The following is a 17,725-nucleotide window of genomic DNA, read 5'->3' as shown; positions in this document are numbered from 1 at the left end:
CACACACACGGAAACTGGCAATGGAAACTGCCAATGCCAGCCTATGTTGCTACTAGCAGTTGCACTAAGCAAGTTGCAACGCAGCTGGTCAAAGTCAATTGGTATTTCATTTTTTAGTTTATTGTTGTTGTTTATTAGACTGTTTATTGTAGCTATGTGTAAATGATAAATTAATCAAAGTATACTAGGCTACAGCTGTATGCAGATATTCTGCTGTGTACATGCACATGTAAAGAGAGAATCAAACCCACTTGCAAAGATGCTCAAGTTTATATACAGTCAAGTTTTATTCAGTTAGAAAATATTTCACAGTAAATACAAAAAAACATCATTCTTTCAAAAAGGCACAATATCAGACAACACAGAGAAAACATAATATCCCATATATTAAAGTTGACGTCCATTCACTGCAAAGACTTGCGTTTGCGTTTGACAACTGAATTGATCCAGTCTATATAGTTAACAACTTTCGTGTAGACGCCAGGTTTCCCGGAGCGGCCGCAGCCCTCCCCCCAGCTTATGATCCCATAGAGGAAGCTGACATCATCCCTCGCACAGGCCAGTGGGCCCCCAGAGTCCCCCTGTGTGGGGGGGGGGGGGGGGGGGGAGAACGAGAAAACATACACAAACACAAGCACCATGAATACCACATGCATTACGCAAACACCATTGAACAGATGAAAACAAATAAATGGATGCTGAATCACGCAGCTGAGACATGACGACGTTAAGACACCAAACCGCAGGAAAACACTCAGAAAGGGACTCATTAACACATTCTGACCTGAGATCAGATTCATACGAGGTTTCCGCCGGACACACACTGGTCTGATGAACCCATTCTGACCTGAGATCAGATTCTAAAAAATGTCAGTCGTTCTTCGATTTTTCAAAAATAGCAGACCTACAAGCTCGTATCGCGCCACTCGGTGGCGCGATATGAGCTTGTAGATCTGCTATTTTTCAATAGCTAAAGCACGACATGATGCCAACACCAAAATGGGTGCCCGGTCAGAATGGGTTAATATCACAACACAAAAACGCCGGCTCTAATTGTGAGAGAAAGGCGATGCAATTTTGTACACTGCAGTATATGAACATTAAATAACAGACCTTACTGAGATACCGAGACTAACCACTTTTTTTAATATATTTTTTATCCCACGATTTTGTAACCCATTTTTCACCCCTGTGTCAATCATCTAATGTGATCCTGGGCTCTACACACCCTCCGCCAACCTGGGGAGAGCAACGGACTTGAACGCATGCTTCCTTCATGCTTGAGTGTCCAAGTTGCTCCTTTACACCTGACAGGGGGGAGTTTCCCTGGTTGGACGTATAGCGCATGGAAGGAACACGTTATTCCAACCAGTTCCTTTCCCCTCCATCAGGCGCCCCGGCTGGCCAGGGGGAGGCAGTTTAGAGACCAGGATTACTGCATGTTTTTGTGAGGGTACCTACCCTAGGGGACACGGGGAGAACATGCAAACTCCACACAGAAAGGCCCTTTCGCCAACCCCGCCTTCGGGTATGGGCACTGATGACGCGGAGGAGGAAACACGCCGCCAGCACCCACAGCGCCCCGAGCGGGAATCGAACCCAGGACCTTCTAGCTGTGAGGCGACAGCACTACCAACTGTGCCACCGTGCCCCCCTGACTAACCACTTTTGAACCCTTTATACTCTATACTTCGTCCCCTCCATTTTCCCTCTATACCAAAACTATTTGTTGAAAATTGCCAATATACAAGCCCACAACACGTCACATTGAAAACACATTGATCACCTATAGTTTCTCTGAACCTATTGTGACATACCCAGAATATGGTTCAAATCATGTGGTTAAACTTAAAGAGTCCGATCGACTCCTTCCTCACCTGGCACGCATCTACACAGTGATTGGTCCCGGCACAGAGCATGTCGGTGGTGACGTGGCCTCCGTACACCTCTGGTTTCGTGCAGGTGTCGTGTGGAACCAGCCTTACCCCGGCCTCTTGCAGGCTAGAGTATTCCTTTGCCTCTGTTGAAACAACAACATGGTGCACATGCAAAAATTTAGTACCATTTATTATTATATGCATGAGACAATGAGAATGACACTGTATTCAGGTCATTTAGAGAGCGACGCACAGCTTACGACAGCGTGCCTTGTGAATGCCTCAGTGTTTACATATAGAGCAGCCAAATGTGTAACCAATGCGATTACATGAGCTAAGTGTTCTGTTGTCATAATAATGCCCCATTGACAGATACGTGTGACATTTTAATCCATTTTGACCTGAGATCAAATTAAAAGAATGTCTTCTACATCCTGACAGTTTTCTGAAAAAGCTATGTTTCTGTGTCAGTCGTTCTTCGATTTTTCAAAAATAGCAGACCTACAAGCTCGTATCGCGCCACTCGGTGGCGCGCTATGAGCTTGTAGATCTGCTATTTTTCAATAGCTAAAGCATAGCATAATGCTAACACCAAAAGGGGCTCCCGCTCAAATTGGATTAATTATCACTCACTCTCGTACATATGTCCCCAGCCAGTGATAGAACAGCAGAAGTCATCGGGGAAGCTCATGTCTTTGTCTGGTAGACAAATGGGACGAATAAACTGTGTTTTCTTCACACAGCGGCCGTCCTGTTTCTTCAGTTTGACCAGAACTGTAGTTTGGACATAAAACATAACAGTTATGAAATGAGAAGAAAAGACGTTTTGGTGAAATTATTAAATCTCTCTAGAAAGGAATGCCATGGCATTCACTCAATTCTCTGTGGGAGGTTTATAATGTCTAGATAAGTGTGTGTGTGTGTGTGTGTGTGTGTGTGTGTGTGTGTGTGTGTGTGTGTGTGTGTGTGTGTGTGTGTGTGTGTGTGTGTGTGTGTGTGTGTGTGTGTGTGTGTGTGTGTGTGCGTGTTTGCGTGCATGTTTGCGTGCGTGGGTGCGTGCGTGCGTGGAGGAACACATGGACACAGCTGTTCATTAGAACACAGCTGTGCACGCAGACTAGCATATCGAGTGAGGTTGTGAGTCTGGGGTGGGGGGGGGGGGGGTGTTCATGAATCACTAGTTCATGAATCACTGTGTGTGTGTGTTCTTACCAATGTCATGTAGCGTTGGGTTAAACACAGAGAATCGCTTCGGGAAGATGTAACTTTCTACACCGAAGGTCCTGGTATTGGGGCCGGTGACGTTGAAGTCCTGCTGGCCGAACACCACACGGATCTGATGCTTCAGAGGGCTGTGGAAACACACATACCATTATTTATTCCTGGTGCCGTTGCACTGAGTCTGGAATGCTCATAAAACCTCTAGGTACTGTATGGATGTCATACAGTGTGTTGTCCCCCATGGCACAACATTTATGATCTCTGAGGCATTCGTGCTCCACCCACATTCTTTACATGAATGATTTAATATTGATATTAATGTTTTATAATGACTGAAAATTTACGTTTTGCCAATTCCTTTGGGGCCCACTTGCAATACCCTTTTGCTCAGCCACACAGCTTGGGAATCATTGTCATAGAAATGTGAATTAGTCAATGCAGTTAGAACCTCCTCACTTTCACAAGAAAAGACCCCATCCACCAAGGAGCTTTTTCCTGAGTGCAGCACCATATGTTTTGAATTGCTTTGGGAGCGATGCGTTGGTACTGGTTTTCTCTACACTACGTGTTCACGTCTGACGTTTTTATCTGGTCGCGAAAATAATAACTTAATTTAATACTCTGGGAAGAAATGCTTTGGTGGAACTAATAACTTTTTTATTCAGAAATATTTTATCAGAACACAAAATATCAGAATCAATTGTATTGGCCACAACGTTTAAAAAGAATATTACTGGGTTAGTTTCTCTATGTGAACTAAAGCTGAGAACAGGCAGCTCTAGTATAAAAAAAGATTAAATGACAAAATTACTTTTTGATGAAGACTGTTTCAGGATGAAGATGTACTCATGTGTGTGTAGAGTGCATATAGGCACTTGAAGATGTACTCATGTGTTTAGAGTGCATATAGGCGCTCTACACTAACCTAATAAGTGTTAGGTTATGAGTTAGGGGTTCTCTGGACTGGATGTTTGTCTAAACATAGCATGTTCATAAAACTGTGTTTATGAAGGGTCAATGTCAAGGCTTTAAATCATGCGTTGGTCAAATTCCACCCACTTCTTCAAATGCCAAAACAGGTTAGAGAGATGAGAGCAATAATCTTGCACCTCACCACTATGTGTTTATTTAATCTATAAGTAATAACAATATTTCCTCCTCAGGGTCTTCTTGTAAATTAAGACTGGTCCAAAAAAGTAAAAGTAAAACCAAAAGAAAATAAGTTTCTCTCAACATGATTCAATGTAATGTTCACTATCTGACACATCATTAGGTAAGGGCTTTATCTAGAAGTATCTATTTTCTGGTCAGTAACATTCTCAAGATACTAGACTGATAGTCTTCAAATAAGCAATTTAATATATTTGCAATATTTATAATTTTAGACATAAGCTGTGACTGTAAAATTTTCTGTAACATTGTACATACTTTCTGTCTGTACTAACCATCTAAGGGTGGCAGTGTATTCAATGTACAGGGTTTGATGAGGGCCCAGGTAGGGCCGGGTCTTAATTTCCGGGCCTGTTGAGAACTCTAGTTTTCGCCGGCTGCACTAATAACCTTGGGGCAGGCCTGTCTGGAGTTTAAATGGACAGGTATCAGTCAAAATGGAGACATCGAAGAGGAAGGATGGATGGGGAACAATCAACATAATGGAATGTCATATTGTCGCAAAGCTTGTCGACATTCAAATGTACAACTGCATATACAAGGCTTGTCCCAGTGCAGACTGTAACAAGAAAGTTGAAGAACTGGAGAGTAGAAAATACTTCTGAAAATACATCCTGTTCCAAATGCAAAAAAAAACCTACAGACTTTAAATACACATTTCTACTGAAGATCAAAATAGAAAACTCTACGAACGAACTATGGGTGACTATGGCTTCCAGGGATCAGCTGAGGTTCTGCTGGGTCACAATGTACAGTCACTGGCAGAACTCAGAGACACTAATGGGACTGCATTCGAAAGTGCCTTTGAAAAAGTCATCTCTACCAGGCATGTCTTCATAAACAAAGTCAAGCTGGAGACATACAACAATCAACTGGAGGAGACCATAGTAATGGAAATCCAACCAGAGGATAAAAATCTCAACACGGCCTCAAGATCTGGCTCTACCTGGGGAGGCCCGAGGCCCTGCCTGGCACACAGTTTACGCCCGAAAACTTGCCCGAAAACTTAAATAATAATAATGATTATTATTATATATATATAACGTGAATTTAAACAAAAAAAGAAGAATAAAGGGGGTAAAAAAGTTCCATATATGGGTACTCCCGGCTGACACCCTAATACAATCCCTGTTATTCCCATATATGGAGATCCCTGACTGTGATCAATATTAAGCCCATAACCCATTCTGACCTGAGATCAGAGATCAGATTCATACGAGGTTTCCGCCGGAGACACACTGGTCTGATGAACCCATTCTGACCTGAGATCAGATTAAAAAAATGTCAGTCGCTCTTCGATTTTTCAAAAATAGCAGACCTACAAGCTCGTATCGCGCCACTCGGTGGCGCGATATGAGCTTGTAGATCTGCTATTTTTAAATAGCTAAAGCCTAACATGATGCTGACACCAAAATGGGTGCCCGGTCAGAATGGGTTAAGCCCATAATATATAGGAATGCCAATATTATGATCATATTGTGACAGTCTCTTCATGGTCTTGCATGCAAGTTGATATATCTATCTCTTTACAGTATCTTTACAGTATCTATCTCTTTACAGTATGGCATACATAGTGTACCTGCGGAAGAAGCAGTGTCCGGCGGAGACAACCCAGCATGAGGAGATCAGGGTGCCGGCACAGAAGTCCTTTCCGATGTAAATGGCGGCCATCCAGGGGTGAGTGCCGGGCAGAGCAGTGTTGCCGCCCAAGATGCGACCCCTGGCGATCGACAGGCGCTTTTTGTGCTTCTTTCCACACACAGGCTTTTTGTCTGGCTTGTTGGGTTTTCTGGCGCCAGGGAGAACATTGAGTGGCGGTATTAATCTACGAGAAGACGCTGTGTGAGGAAGAAAAAGAGGAGGTGATATTGTTATTTCACATTTCAAATTACTTTATCCAGCATCTTTGAATTTAACGAGGGACTTAGCTAATAGAATACACCACAAACTACCATTAGAGCTAGTTCTAAAGGAATCTCTGGGGCTACAGACAGATAAACCACGTCACTACAGACTATACAGTTCCACAGTTTCAGCTGTACCAATACCTCTTCTTATCATTTTGGATTTGACAGCCAGACCATTTCTCCCTGCAAAAGGCAGAAAACAGCAGCTATTCCATAGGATGAGCACAGTAGGACACCAGTGGTGGAAAGTAACTAAGTACTTTTAGTACTTAGTACTTTTAGTACTTAGTACAATTATGAGGTATTTGTACTTTACTTGAGTATTTCCAATTTCCAGTACTTTTACTTCTACTCCACTACATCTCAGAGCCAAAATTTGTACTTTTACTCCATATTTGAAAACTTTAGTTACTATAGTTACTTTGGCAATTACAATTTTGATTAGAAAACATTAACCACTTCAACCCTATACATTTCGGCCATTTGAAAATAGCTGATCTCAATGCGACGCATTGAGAGCTTGTAGATCAGCTATTTTCAATAGATTCTCTACACATTTTGAACTTGTGAAGTGGGACATTCTGCAATATGAATACTTTTACTTTTAGTACTTGAAGTACATTTTGATGCCGATACTTTTGTACTTTTAGAAAAGTAAATTTTCAATTCCGTACTTTTACTTGTAACGAAGTAGTTCTAAATTGCAGTATTGGTACTTTTACTTAAGTAAAACAATTGAGTACTTTTTTCCACCACTGTAGGAGACACGGTTATACACGTCATTGTAAAACCAAGCACATTTCTGCTGCTAATCATATGCTGATGGCATAACAGCTGGGCAGAGCTGTTGGGGTTCTCTACATGCCTGGCTGTGTCTTCATGACACAACTGCAACTGCACCAAATGGCCTGACTCTCAACACATAAACACCGCCCTGACGTGACATGTTGATTCAGGATGAGTCATTCCTAAAGTTCCCTTATACCTAGCCTTGCTTCTGCCACAGAGCTAGCTAACTATGTCAGGGGTTTTCAACTGATTGTTGAAGCCCTCTTTGAAATCTATACTGTGTGCACGTTCTTGGCTGAGCCGACAGTCCGTGTGTAAGTATCACTATCACTGGAAAACAGGCAGACAACGCTGTTCCATGTGGGTTTCAGTGAAACACATGTGTCATGGCTTGTTCCTGCTCACTCAACAGAGCCCAGAAGAGCAGCTGCTGTTGCCAAGTGCCAAGTGCCATGGAGGACGAATCAATAAGGTGGCAAAAATGGTGATTTGAATAAAAGATGAGGATTATAATCCCCTGGTGGGTTGCCCAACAGTGAAGACTATAGTGCACATCTTCCAAAGTGAAGACAGGCTGTCATTGATACATGAGGTACAAAAGAAAAAAAGACAAATCTCCGCTAACCATTGGCTTGTGAGCTCTATACTTTGCAGCAAACTCATTGGAGAGAATTGTGTACCGTGAGCTTCTTCAGCAATGGTATCATTTATCAATCAAGGCGATCATTAAGAGTCTATAAGCCACAGAGGAATGGAGCACATTCCATAAAGAAGCAACTGATCACAGTCATAAACATTTGCTATGTCCAATAAAACCTACATGACAACACTGTGTGTGTGTGTGTGTGTGTGTGTGTGTGTGTGTGCGTGTGTGTGTGTGTGTGTGTGTGTGTGTGTGTGTGTGTGTGTGTGTGTGTGTGTGTGTGTGTGTGTGTGTGTGTGTGTGTGTGTGTGTGTGTGTGCGTGTGTGTGTGTGTGTGTGTGTGCGCGCGTGAGTGAGTGAGTGTGTGTGTAATTCAGTGAGAAACTCGAATAAACAGTTTACCTTTACCAATGACGTTAATTTTACTCGGAGAAAAGCTTTAACTAGCGAAAAAAATGTACTTATGTACATTAATAACTTTGTGACAAGCTCCTTGTATAGAGGCATATTTACGTGATATTTACATGGTATATATAACATAATCAAGTTTAAAATATATTCTAGTCGTGTGTCCCCTTACTCACACACACTCATCACCACACAGGGCTGGATGTCACAGTTCTCCCAGGAGATGGCGCCGTGATGTAGGGTGTAGCACCAGGGCCCTGTCCTGTCCCCATCTGGGTTTCTGCACGCACATGAGCGCACACACACACACACACACACACACACAAACACGCGCGCGCGCGCACAGACACACACACACACACACACACACACACACACACACACACAAACACACACACACACACACAGGGGTTGTCAAAATTGTAAAATTGATGATGATTGACATCCAAATATTTGCGATGAATGACTTAATTGCGTTATTGGCCATGCACATTGGAACATTAAAAATACATTTCTGTTTGCGTGTACACACTCTCACACACACACACACACATGACCTCATTCCAATTATAAAACCTGTGATTTAATTAGGTTAAGAGTTAGGTGTCTCCAGTGAAGTCGAAATGATTGTAATCTAGGTAAATGAACATCAATGAATTATATCAAACTGTTCCAATTAATTTTCCACATTGCCATTTGTCATTAATCAATCAATCAGTCAATTTCTAGCAGCTACGGAATCTATGCTTTGTCGCACGACAGTGGCGCTGGCTGAAGATTATTACATCGTTTTTCATAGCATTTTATTGTAAGTGCAAAGAATATACATTATTTTGGGCATGCCATTAACCACATAAACTCTAATGTCCCTATTCTGGGGGGAACATTTGGCTAAAATAGCAGATCTACAAGCTCAAAACACACTTTAGAATAGCACAGAATCGTAAATAATGTCAAACCCGATCTCACCCAGACATGGTGAAATAGCATGGATTGGCAATTCCGTACATACAATACTAGTGAAGCCATGCCTCCATCGCGGTCAAAACAGTAGTAGTATAATATGTACGGATTTTGGGGTTTTCTAGGCGTGTATGTACAGAATTGCCAATCCGTGCTATTTCACCGTATCGGGGTGAGATCTGGCTGTCATGCGGCCGTCCTGCCAGCTTGTACATCTACATCTTTTTTTAATATTTCTAAAACAACAAACGAAAAGGTTTAAGAACTACGGGTCTTCTGGTCTTGTCCTAAAATTCAGAAATACTGGCAGGACATCCATTCCACCTTGGAGACCATTCTGTGTTTTGAGATACCTCTGTCTGTTTCTTTTCTACTGTTGGGAAATATCCCTGAAGAGTTTCTAACACATGATAAATATTTAATCAAGATCCTCCTAGCAGCAAGTAAAAAAGCAATCACACGACGCTGGTGCCAGCAGGTCCCACCAACGAAAGATCAATGGATGGACATTATTGAGGAACTGTATTCTATGGAAAAACTAACTTTCATACTTAGACTACAAGAGGATAAATTCTATAAAAAGTGGGAAAAGTGGAATCTCTTCTCTCAGCCTAGCGATATTGCAATTGGATTTCATTGAATGTTTTTTGTAATATGTGAAATGCAGCCTTTTTTTTCCTTTACTTTTTGTCTTTTTCTTTCCGTATAGTCTTGTCAGTTGTGTATGTTTCTTCTTTCAATAAAAATTAAGTAAAAAAAAAAAAAAGAACTACGGGTCTTAAACCCATTCTGGGTGGGAACCCCTTTTGGTGTTTCAAGCATTATGTTATACTTTAGCTATTGAAAAAGAGCATATCTACAAGCTCATAGCGTGGCACTTGGTGCCGCGCTACGAGCTTGTAGATCTGCTATTTTTTAACAATCGTGAAAATGTGGCGCAAACCTTTGAATATATATTCTTTCAGAGCAAACATTTTTAACTCAAATCTTTTGCTTCTGGAATAAGGTCCCTGGAACAACATATTTTCAGATGGGGGTCCAGCTCCGCAGCCAAATACAGATCATCCTGGGGGTCTTCGACATGAAAAAGGTTGAGCACCACTCACTGACACATAGAAACATGAGGTTTTCAGAAAACTGTCAGAATTTAGAAGACATTTTGTAGAATCGTCCTCAGCTCTAAATGGGTCTTATAAACCCATTCTGGACGGGAACCACCTTTGGTGTTTTAACTAAACATTATGTTATACTTTAGCTATTGAAAAATAGCAGATCTACAAGCTCATACGAGCTACGTAGATCTTGTAGCTTGTAGATCTGCTATTTTTGAATAATTGTGAAAATGTGGCACGAATCTTTGAATATATATTCTTTCAGAAGACTTATTTTTTTACTTCGATGTCAGGTCTATATAAAATGGGTCTTAATGGTTGAAGTGGTAGAGCCCCTGAAGTCACACACCTGCAGTAGGCGTGTTCTCCCAGGCCCCGGAGCGGCGCCGCGACCACCGTGCCCACATGGAGCTCGTCATGCAGCAGGTCGGAGTTCCATGGCAGGCAGGGGGCGCCAGAGGGCGTGGTGCGCACCAGCCCCCGATAACCTCTGCCTCTGTTGTTATAGCACCGTGCCTCAGACTCTGGAGAACACACACACACACACACACACACACACACACACACACACACAATTAACCCATTCTGACCTGAGATCAGATTCATACGAGGTTTTCGCCTGACACACACTGGGTCTGATGAACCCATTCTGACCTGAGATCAGATTCTAGAAATGTCAGTCGCTCTTCGATTTTTCAAAAATAGCAGACCTACAAGCTCGTATCGCGCCACTCGGTGGCGCGATATGAGCTTGTAGATCTGCTATTTTTAAATAGCTAAAGCATAACATGATGCTGACACCAAAATGGGTGCCCGGACAGATATCTTGAACACAAACAATAGTGGATGCGCAAACTTGAGAAAACTCTACAACAAGTGCTTCGGGATACAGATCACGGGTACAGAAAGCATCGCCTTCTCCATATATGGCGACTGCCAATTATTGTTGCAGACACTGAACAGAATTTTGCCGATGCCTTATAGCTCTCGGCTTGGGCATGCCTGCAATCTGCAGGCCCCTCACGACTGATGTATGGACATTACAGAGGCTTCCAACACACACACACACACAATAATTATTGTGATTATCTTGCGGTATAGATAGATAGATAGATAGATAGTTTATTTGTCTCGGTCATGGTTTATCCAACATTATTACATACAAGGAAAAGGCGTTATGATACAATTGACCTATCTATCTAACTGTTTATTATTTAGCCTATAGATAATTATTTTTTATTTTATTTTTTATCCACAGAAGCATAAACAAACTGCCTGGTAGCACTGTGATAATCCTGTAGTTTTCAACACATTGGAATTAGTCCATGCAACAAGTCTGCCAAACATCTACTCACATCAACTTACAATAACAACTGTGGTTGTAATGGGTGCGTGGGTACTTAAAAGGTGCTCAGTCATGCTGTCAGCGGCTTTAATTAAGTGGACCTCCTTAACACACATACATGCACACACGCACACACACACACACACACACGCCTGCATGCACGCACGCACGCACGCACGCAGCTCAAGTCTACGAGGATGTAGAGTAGACAATGTAAATTTAGAGTATATGAATCATGAAGGTGTGTCCTCGGTGGTAATACACAGTCTGATGATTTGGTGTTTAATTAATGATACTGAGCTATAGAAAAACAGCTTACTCAGCAGTCACGTCACAATGACCAATAGATAGTAGCCTTAGCTACACTGCTAGTCCTGCATAGTCAATCAGAATACGCCTGTGGGGAAATCTAAACAGCATGAGGGAAATGGACGCTAATGAACCTACACCTATACAGCTATTTAAAACAAATCGTATCACCCGTCCCAAATATGAAAGACGGCCTTAAAGTGCTTGCATTGAGGTGAGTAAAATGCAAGCAGTGTCAAGCTAGGAGTATTATACAATATTATAGTGATGAAGTTCAGCTTACAACAACTTACTTAAGCCCTATCTAGCTATAAATGAGAATGAATATCTAACACTTTTATTAAAAAGAATAATGATAATGAATGACGTTGTTCTACCACTTGGGTCCCCCCCCCCCCCCCCCACACCCAACGTTGTGACGTGTACTACACCTACATGTGATGAATTTCACCCACTGCTTTACAGCAGTGTTGATGAACCCATTCTGACCTGAGATCAGATTCATACAAGGTTTCCGCCGGACACACACTGGTCTGATCAACCCATTCTGACCTGAGATCAGATTCTAAAAAATGTCAGTCGTTCTTTGATTTTTTCAATAGGTAAAGCACGACATGATGCTAACACCAAAATGGGTGCCCGGTCAGAATGGGTTAACGTCATTGGCAAAAGGTAGTTGACGAAAAATGTTCGTCAACTACCGAAATGGAAACTAAATAAAAACTAAGCTATGATGACTAAAACTCAGACTAAATATACTACTGACAATTTCGTCAACAAATAAAAACTAGACTAAAATGTTAGGAAGGCACTAGTGGACAAGAGATCCAGTATAAGTCATTTTACAATTAGTTTGCATGCTTAAAACTCACAACGTGTCGTGCTGCGACGCGTTGTGGGCTTGTACAGTAGATCGGCTATTTTCAACAAGTGTAAAATGAGCCATTACGACCGCATCAAGGCCCGCCAAAATACATTTGTTCGACTATAAATCAACTGTAGATTTAGTCAACTAAAACTTAGAACATTCCGGGTGACTAAAACGAAATGAAAACTGTTCAAGAGACTATGACTAAAACTCAAAATGTGGTGCCAAAAACAACACTTAGCTTTACAGTTACGCCTGTAAAAACTGTATAAAACTCGAGCTAAACTCGATTGACTGATTCTGTTGTGGTGTCGTCTCCCTTTGCCTTGCACTCACCGAAGCTACAGTATGGTCCACTGTATCCGTGTCTGCAGTTACACGCCTCCTCCCCCGTGGCGGAGATCATTCGACACGTTCCTTCGTTCTCACACGGGTTCTCCCGGCACACTGCAGACAGACAGTTCAGTTCAGTTCATTTTATTTATACAAAAGCACCCCTAGGGGTCTCTGTGCACTTTACAGCATCAACCCATTCTGACCTGAGATCAGATTCATACGAGGTTTCCACTGGACACACACTGGTCTGATGAACCCATTCTGACCTGAGATCAGATTCTAAAAAATGTCAGTCGTTCTTCGATTAAAAAAAAAATAGCAGACCTACAAGCTCGTAGCGCGCCACTCGGTGGCGCGCTATGAGCTTGTAGATCTGCTATTTTTCAATAGCTAAAGCATGACATGACACTAACACCAAAATGGGTTCCCGTTCAGAATGGGTTAATACATCAAAAAGCAAATCAAAGACACAAAACATAGCAATAAAAAAACATAGTAAAACATGGTAAAATGTGCACAGCTATGGATCATTAAAACTAGGCGGAACCGTATAGTGCATCGGAAAAAAGATGTGTTTTTAGCCTCGACTTATGTCCAGGGAGTTTGCATTTCTGACATCTTGAGGGAGAGTGTTCCAAAGACTCGCACGATGTGTGAAAGCTCTGCCCCCCCCCCCCCCCCCTAACAGCTATAAACCGTTGAAATATGGAGATACAAGGTTTCTCCCCGACAATGTTTTAATCCTTTTATTTGCTATTCTAAGGTTTGTAATCAACCTGCTTCATCCAGCTGTTCAACGACATGAACCCTATAGCATCCCTATTCTGGGGTGAACGCTCAGTAATTAATTATAGCAGATCTAAAAGCTCAGCGAGATACGTTGTAAAGATTTACTGTAGAGGGAAAAATGAATGATGAAGTGTAAAGTAACCACTCACAGTCATTACATGTATATTGCAATGCAATATGTAATAGTTACTGCCAACACAGACTGAACACAACTGTTATCACTTTTCTAGTCACACAATAGTGAGTAGATCAAAGCCATAGCCATATGGAAACTGACACCAGCCTGCATGAGCCAGTCTCCACACCCTCTGCTCTGAGATGCTTCTGGGAATAAGAGACAAGCTCAATAATGTTAGCACTTTACATATACTTTACAATGGCCATGTCATAATAGGCTAATTTACAGATTTTGACACCAGAAACAGTTTAGGCCTATATATTATGTAGTGCTGAAACTACTTTAATTGTACTTACTTTAGTAGGCTACTATACATTTGTACACTTTTCAACATTTTTCACTTTTCCCTTTTTACCTCCTTTATGATGAAATCCTGTTCTGTTCTTTGACTATATAGAAGTGTCTATTTGTACGTCTCTAAAGTTTTGATGAATTGAACATGGTGGACCCTCTTGTAAACAAGGGTAATGCTTAATTGGGTCGTCCACTCACAGTTAACAGTCTTTGTATTGAGTTTGTGCTTGAAATGCACTGTCATTCTGCAAACTGTTAATAAATATTTCAATCAATCAATCAAACATTCTGTCACACACTTAGATACACAGTAACAGATGCTATTTGCTTAGTCTGCTTCATTTCCATTTCAAGCTACGCTAGTGAATACCGTGGCAACCCGCGTCGGTCCAAGGAGCATGAAAGGTACCAAAACGACTTTCCCCTTTTCTTTTCTTTTGCCAGGGGAAGTTTCCAAATGGCCGTGAACATCCCTCCATTGAGATGAAAGCACCCGAAGGATCAATGAGGTGTGTCTCCAAACAGAATTCCTGAGTCACAGTGAGTCATATCAACTGTCTTTTCTTCTTTCACTGCAACGTTACTCGCTTTGTACGGTAAAGTTTCAAGGTTGTGCTTTATCGTTACATCTCGTGTACAGGTACATAAGAAGAGTAAAACTTATTTTTGTTTGGCTTCCTCCAGACAATGCAGCGGCATAGTTAACGTCAAACGGCAACAACGGCAAACAAAAAGAAAGAAAAGGATAGAATAAAGAGAGTGCAAAAAAGAGCAAACAAAGAGTAAAAAAAAGAGTTAGTATCATATGTACATGTGCATGTTTTCCCTGTAGCTAAGGAGGACTTGATCAAAGTGTGGGCAGGATTTATTATTTGATACCCGCTGCGTCACTACCATGAGGTACTCTCTGGGTCCCTGGGGCCCGGAGCCATTGTGGTGGGAAGAAAATGAAGACGTTCATAGAGTTCATAGAGTTTAGGAATTGACCCGATACGGTGTGGTGTGATGAGGAAGTACTTTTTAGTGTATGTTATAAGAAAGCTGCTTTTATTGTATTTGGAGTCTATTCAATCTGATAAACGAACCCCTTCATTTGAGCTGCACTTAAAAAATAGTTTTTTTTTTTTTTTTACAGAAAGCTCTTTGGATTTACAGTGTTGGTTTAGAACAGTAGTTCCAAGTGCTGCGAGCTTGTACATCTGCTATTTAATGATTTAGAAGGCCTTTGTAGAATCGGCCTCAGGCCTTAATGTGTGTTAACCCAAGAAAAAGGTCTTGAAAGTTAAGCTCACCTCAAAGGTTTATGGAGGCTTGTAGCTTTAAAATGATTGTCCATAGAACGTACGCTTCATCGAGTTTCACTCATTTTTCCAACAAAAGGCAACGAGAGGAAACAGACAGAGAGGGAGTGGCACGACAAAAAGGGGGGAAAAAAGCAACGTCTCACCTGTGTAGCGGACTTTCTCACACAGGGTTTCTCCTGCCACACACGTGCACTGTTCCACACTACGGAGATGAATTCTTCCCCAGGACTCTCCGATGTCATAATAACGCAGGTGTATGGTTTCATAGCACTTCTCTGAAAAATAGAGCACAGTATAGCAAATTCTGTGACAACTGACAGTGAGGAAAAGGAACTGCATGGTCAGTAAAGCATCACACTGACTGAACAATTTCACTATTATGGCTGATTTCCGTTCTGAAAACATCACAACACGCACGATAGCTCCAATGCACAGCATGTCAGAGACCCATTTTGTTAATGACTCATAGCGGTTTGTTGACTCGTCTCAGCCACTGTGGGACAACATTTTTAAGATAGAAACCTGTCATGTCATGAAGAACAGTGGGGAAGGAAAAAGCCATTTAAGCTATACTACCTACTCTGTTCACACAGTCTCCCAGTGAGACTCTCGGGACAGTTGCACTCAAATGACTGTTTGTGGGGAACCAGCGTGCAGATGCCACCGTTTTGGCACGGGTTCACCTGACATGGATCTGTGATCCGTCTGGATGTATGGACAAAAACTGAAAAATGAGAAGAAGAAATAAGAAAGAAAAATAAACATCAATGAGAAAATAATATATATATATTCTTTCAAATTACATTTTGTGACCATTTCAGAAAGAAATAGAAAACAAAATAAGTAAATAAAAACCTACCATTTGGTTGGGAAACTTCAGGCGCACAGTATCCCCACTGCAAGTCCCGGTCAAAGTTGTGTGTGAGAGAGCACCTATATTATACGACACAGGAAACAGAAACGTTCTGTGATGCTTTTAACCACATAAACCCACAATCTACCAGGGCATGCACAGGCCTGTGTGTGTGTGTGTGACTGTGTGTGTGTGTGTGTGTGTGTGTGTGTGTGTGTGTGTGTGTGTGTGTGTGTGTGTGTGTGTGTGTGTGTGTGTGTGCTTGACTCCTGATAGGGACACACGCACACACACACACACACACACACACACCGAGGCCAGCGAGGAGGCCTTGACACACGCACGTACGCACACACGCACACACGCACGCACACACACACGCACACACGCACACACGCAAGCACACAGTAGCTATAACAATATGGTACCAACAGGTGAGAAAGTGGCACTATAGACTAGAGGGTATGCGCATGCATAAAGTGAATGGCAGATCGAGTGGCAAAGTGAGTGACAAAGTGAATTTAATGTTGTTTAAAGTCATTTAATGCAATCAAATATGACTTCTCTCTTTGGATGAATGGGCTGTCAAGTCCAGAAAGTAGTTTTTTGCCACTCAGTATAGGCATTCCCGCATAACTTCCGGGTGTGATGATGATGTCACAGGCGCATACCCTCTAAACTGATCTAATGGACTGTTACAAAGTTAAATGAACACTCTGTATTTTACTGTGTAACGACAATACATTGATACAGCTTCTGTTCTTTTTTATTAATGTTTTTTCTTTTTGCGGCTTTCCCCTTTATTTTATATTTTGTATAGAGGGACAGACAGTAGGCTGACAGGAAATGGGGGAGTGACATGCAGTATAGGCCGTCGGGATCGGGAGTCGAACCTGCGGCACACTGCCAGACTTGAGCTACCGGCCAAGGTTGCCTGGGCCGCTGAGCCACGGCCCAGGCCCAGCTTCTGTTCTTTACGAAAACATATTTTAATTACCGATGACTAATAATAATATATGGATGAGTCATGACTAATTTCTTATCTCCCCCCACGCACCATCCAGTCATTCAGAATGGACCAAGTAGTAACCCCACAGAACCTCTACATCACTTATCAGACCAACATGCTGGTGCAATTATCTGAGGTTGTGATGAATCTGTGAGGTCAGGACCATCAGACAGACACACACAAACACACAAATCATCCCCCACAACAAACACGGTGCAACTTCAGCTTATGGGTGTCTGCGTGAAAAGAAAGACCGCACCCTTCCTGTCGTATTCTCTATGTCACAACCCAAGAGAATGATGACATATTCTGTGGCAACACCTTGTCAAAACTGTTGGTGGGGTCCCCCC

The 17,725-nt window shown here is 42.0% G+C and overlaps 1 protein-coding gene across 1 annotated transcript in view; it reads right to left on the bottom strand.

The window, feature by feature from the left end:
• Positions 1-263: 263 nt before the first annotated feature.
• The window catches only part of hgfac (HGF activator), a 21,493-nt gene continuing 4,031 nt past the window's right edge, over positions 264-17,725 (bottom strand). The window contains exons 4-14 of the mRNA XM_083788505.1: positions 16,373-16,446; positions 16,094-16,237; positions 15,657-15,788; positions 12,949-13,059; positions 10,440-10,614; positions 8,192-8,295; positions 5,848-6,106; positions 3,090-3,229; positions 2,511-2,651; positions 1,878-2,020; positions 264-581 (exon numbers count right to left, since the gene is read on the bottom strand). Coding sequence (XP_083644631.1) covers positions 405-581; positions 1,878-2,020; positions 2,511-2,651; positions 3,090-3,229; positions 5,848-6,106; positions 8,192-8,295; positions 10,440-10,614; positions 12,949-13,059; positions 15,657-15,788; positions 16,094-16,237; positions 16,373-16,446 — 1,600 coding nt within the window. The 3' untranslated portion in view covers positions 264-404. The remainder of the gene's footprint in view (positions 582-1,877; positions 2,021-2,510; positions 2,652-3,089; positions 3,230-5,847; positions 6,107-8,191; positions 8,296-10,439; positions 10,615-12,948; positions 13,060-15,656; positions 15,789-16,093; positions 16,238-16,372; positions 16,447-17,725) is intronic.

This window comes from Protomyctophum parallelum (assembly GCF_964188405.1).
Source record: "Protomyctophum parallelum genome assembly, chromosome: 18".
In the NCBI taxonomy this organism is placed as follows: domain Eukaryota; kingdom Metazoa; phylum Chordata; class Actinopteri; order Myctophiformes; family Myctophidae; genus Protomyctophum; species Protomyctophum parallelum.
The sequence above is the reverse complement of the archived record's forward strand: the minus strand, read 5'-3'. Positions and strand labels throughout refer to the sequence as shown.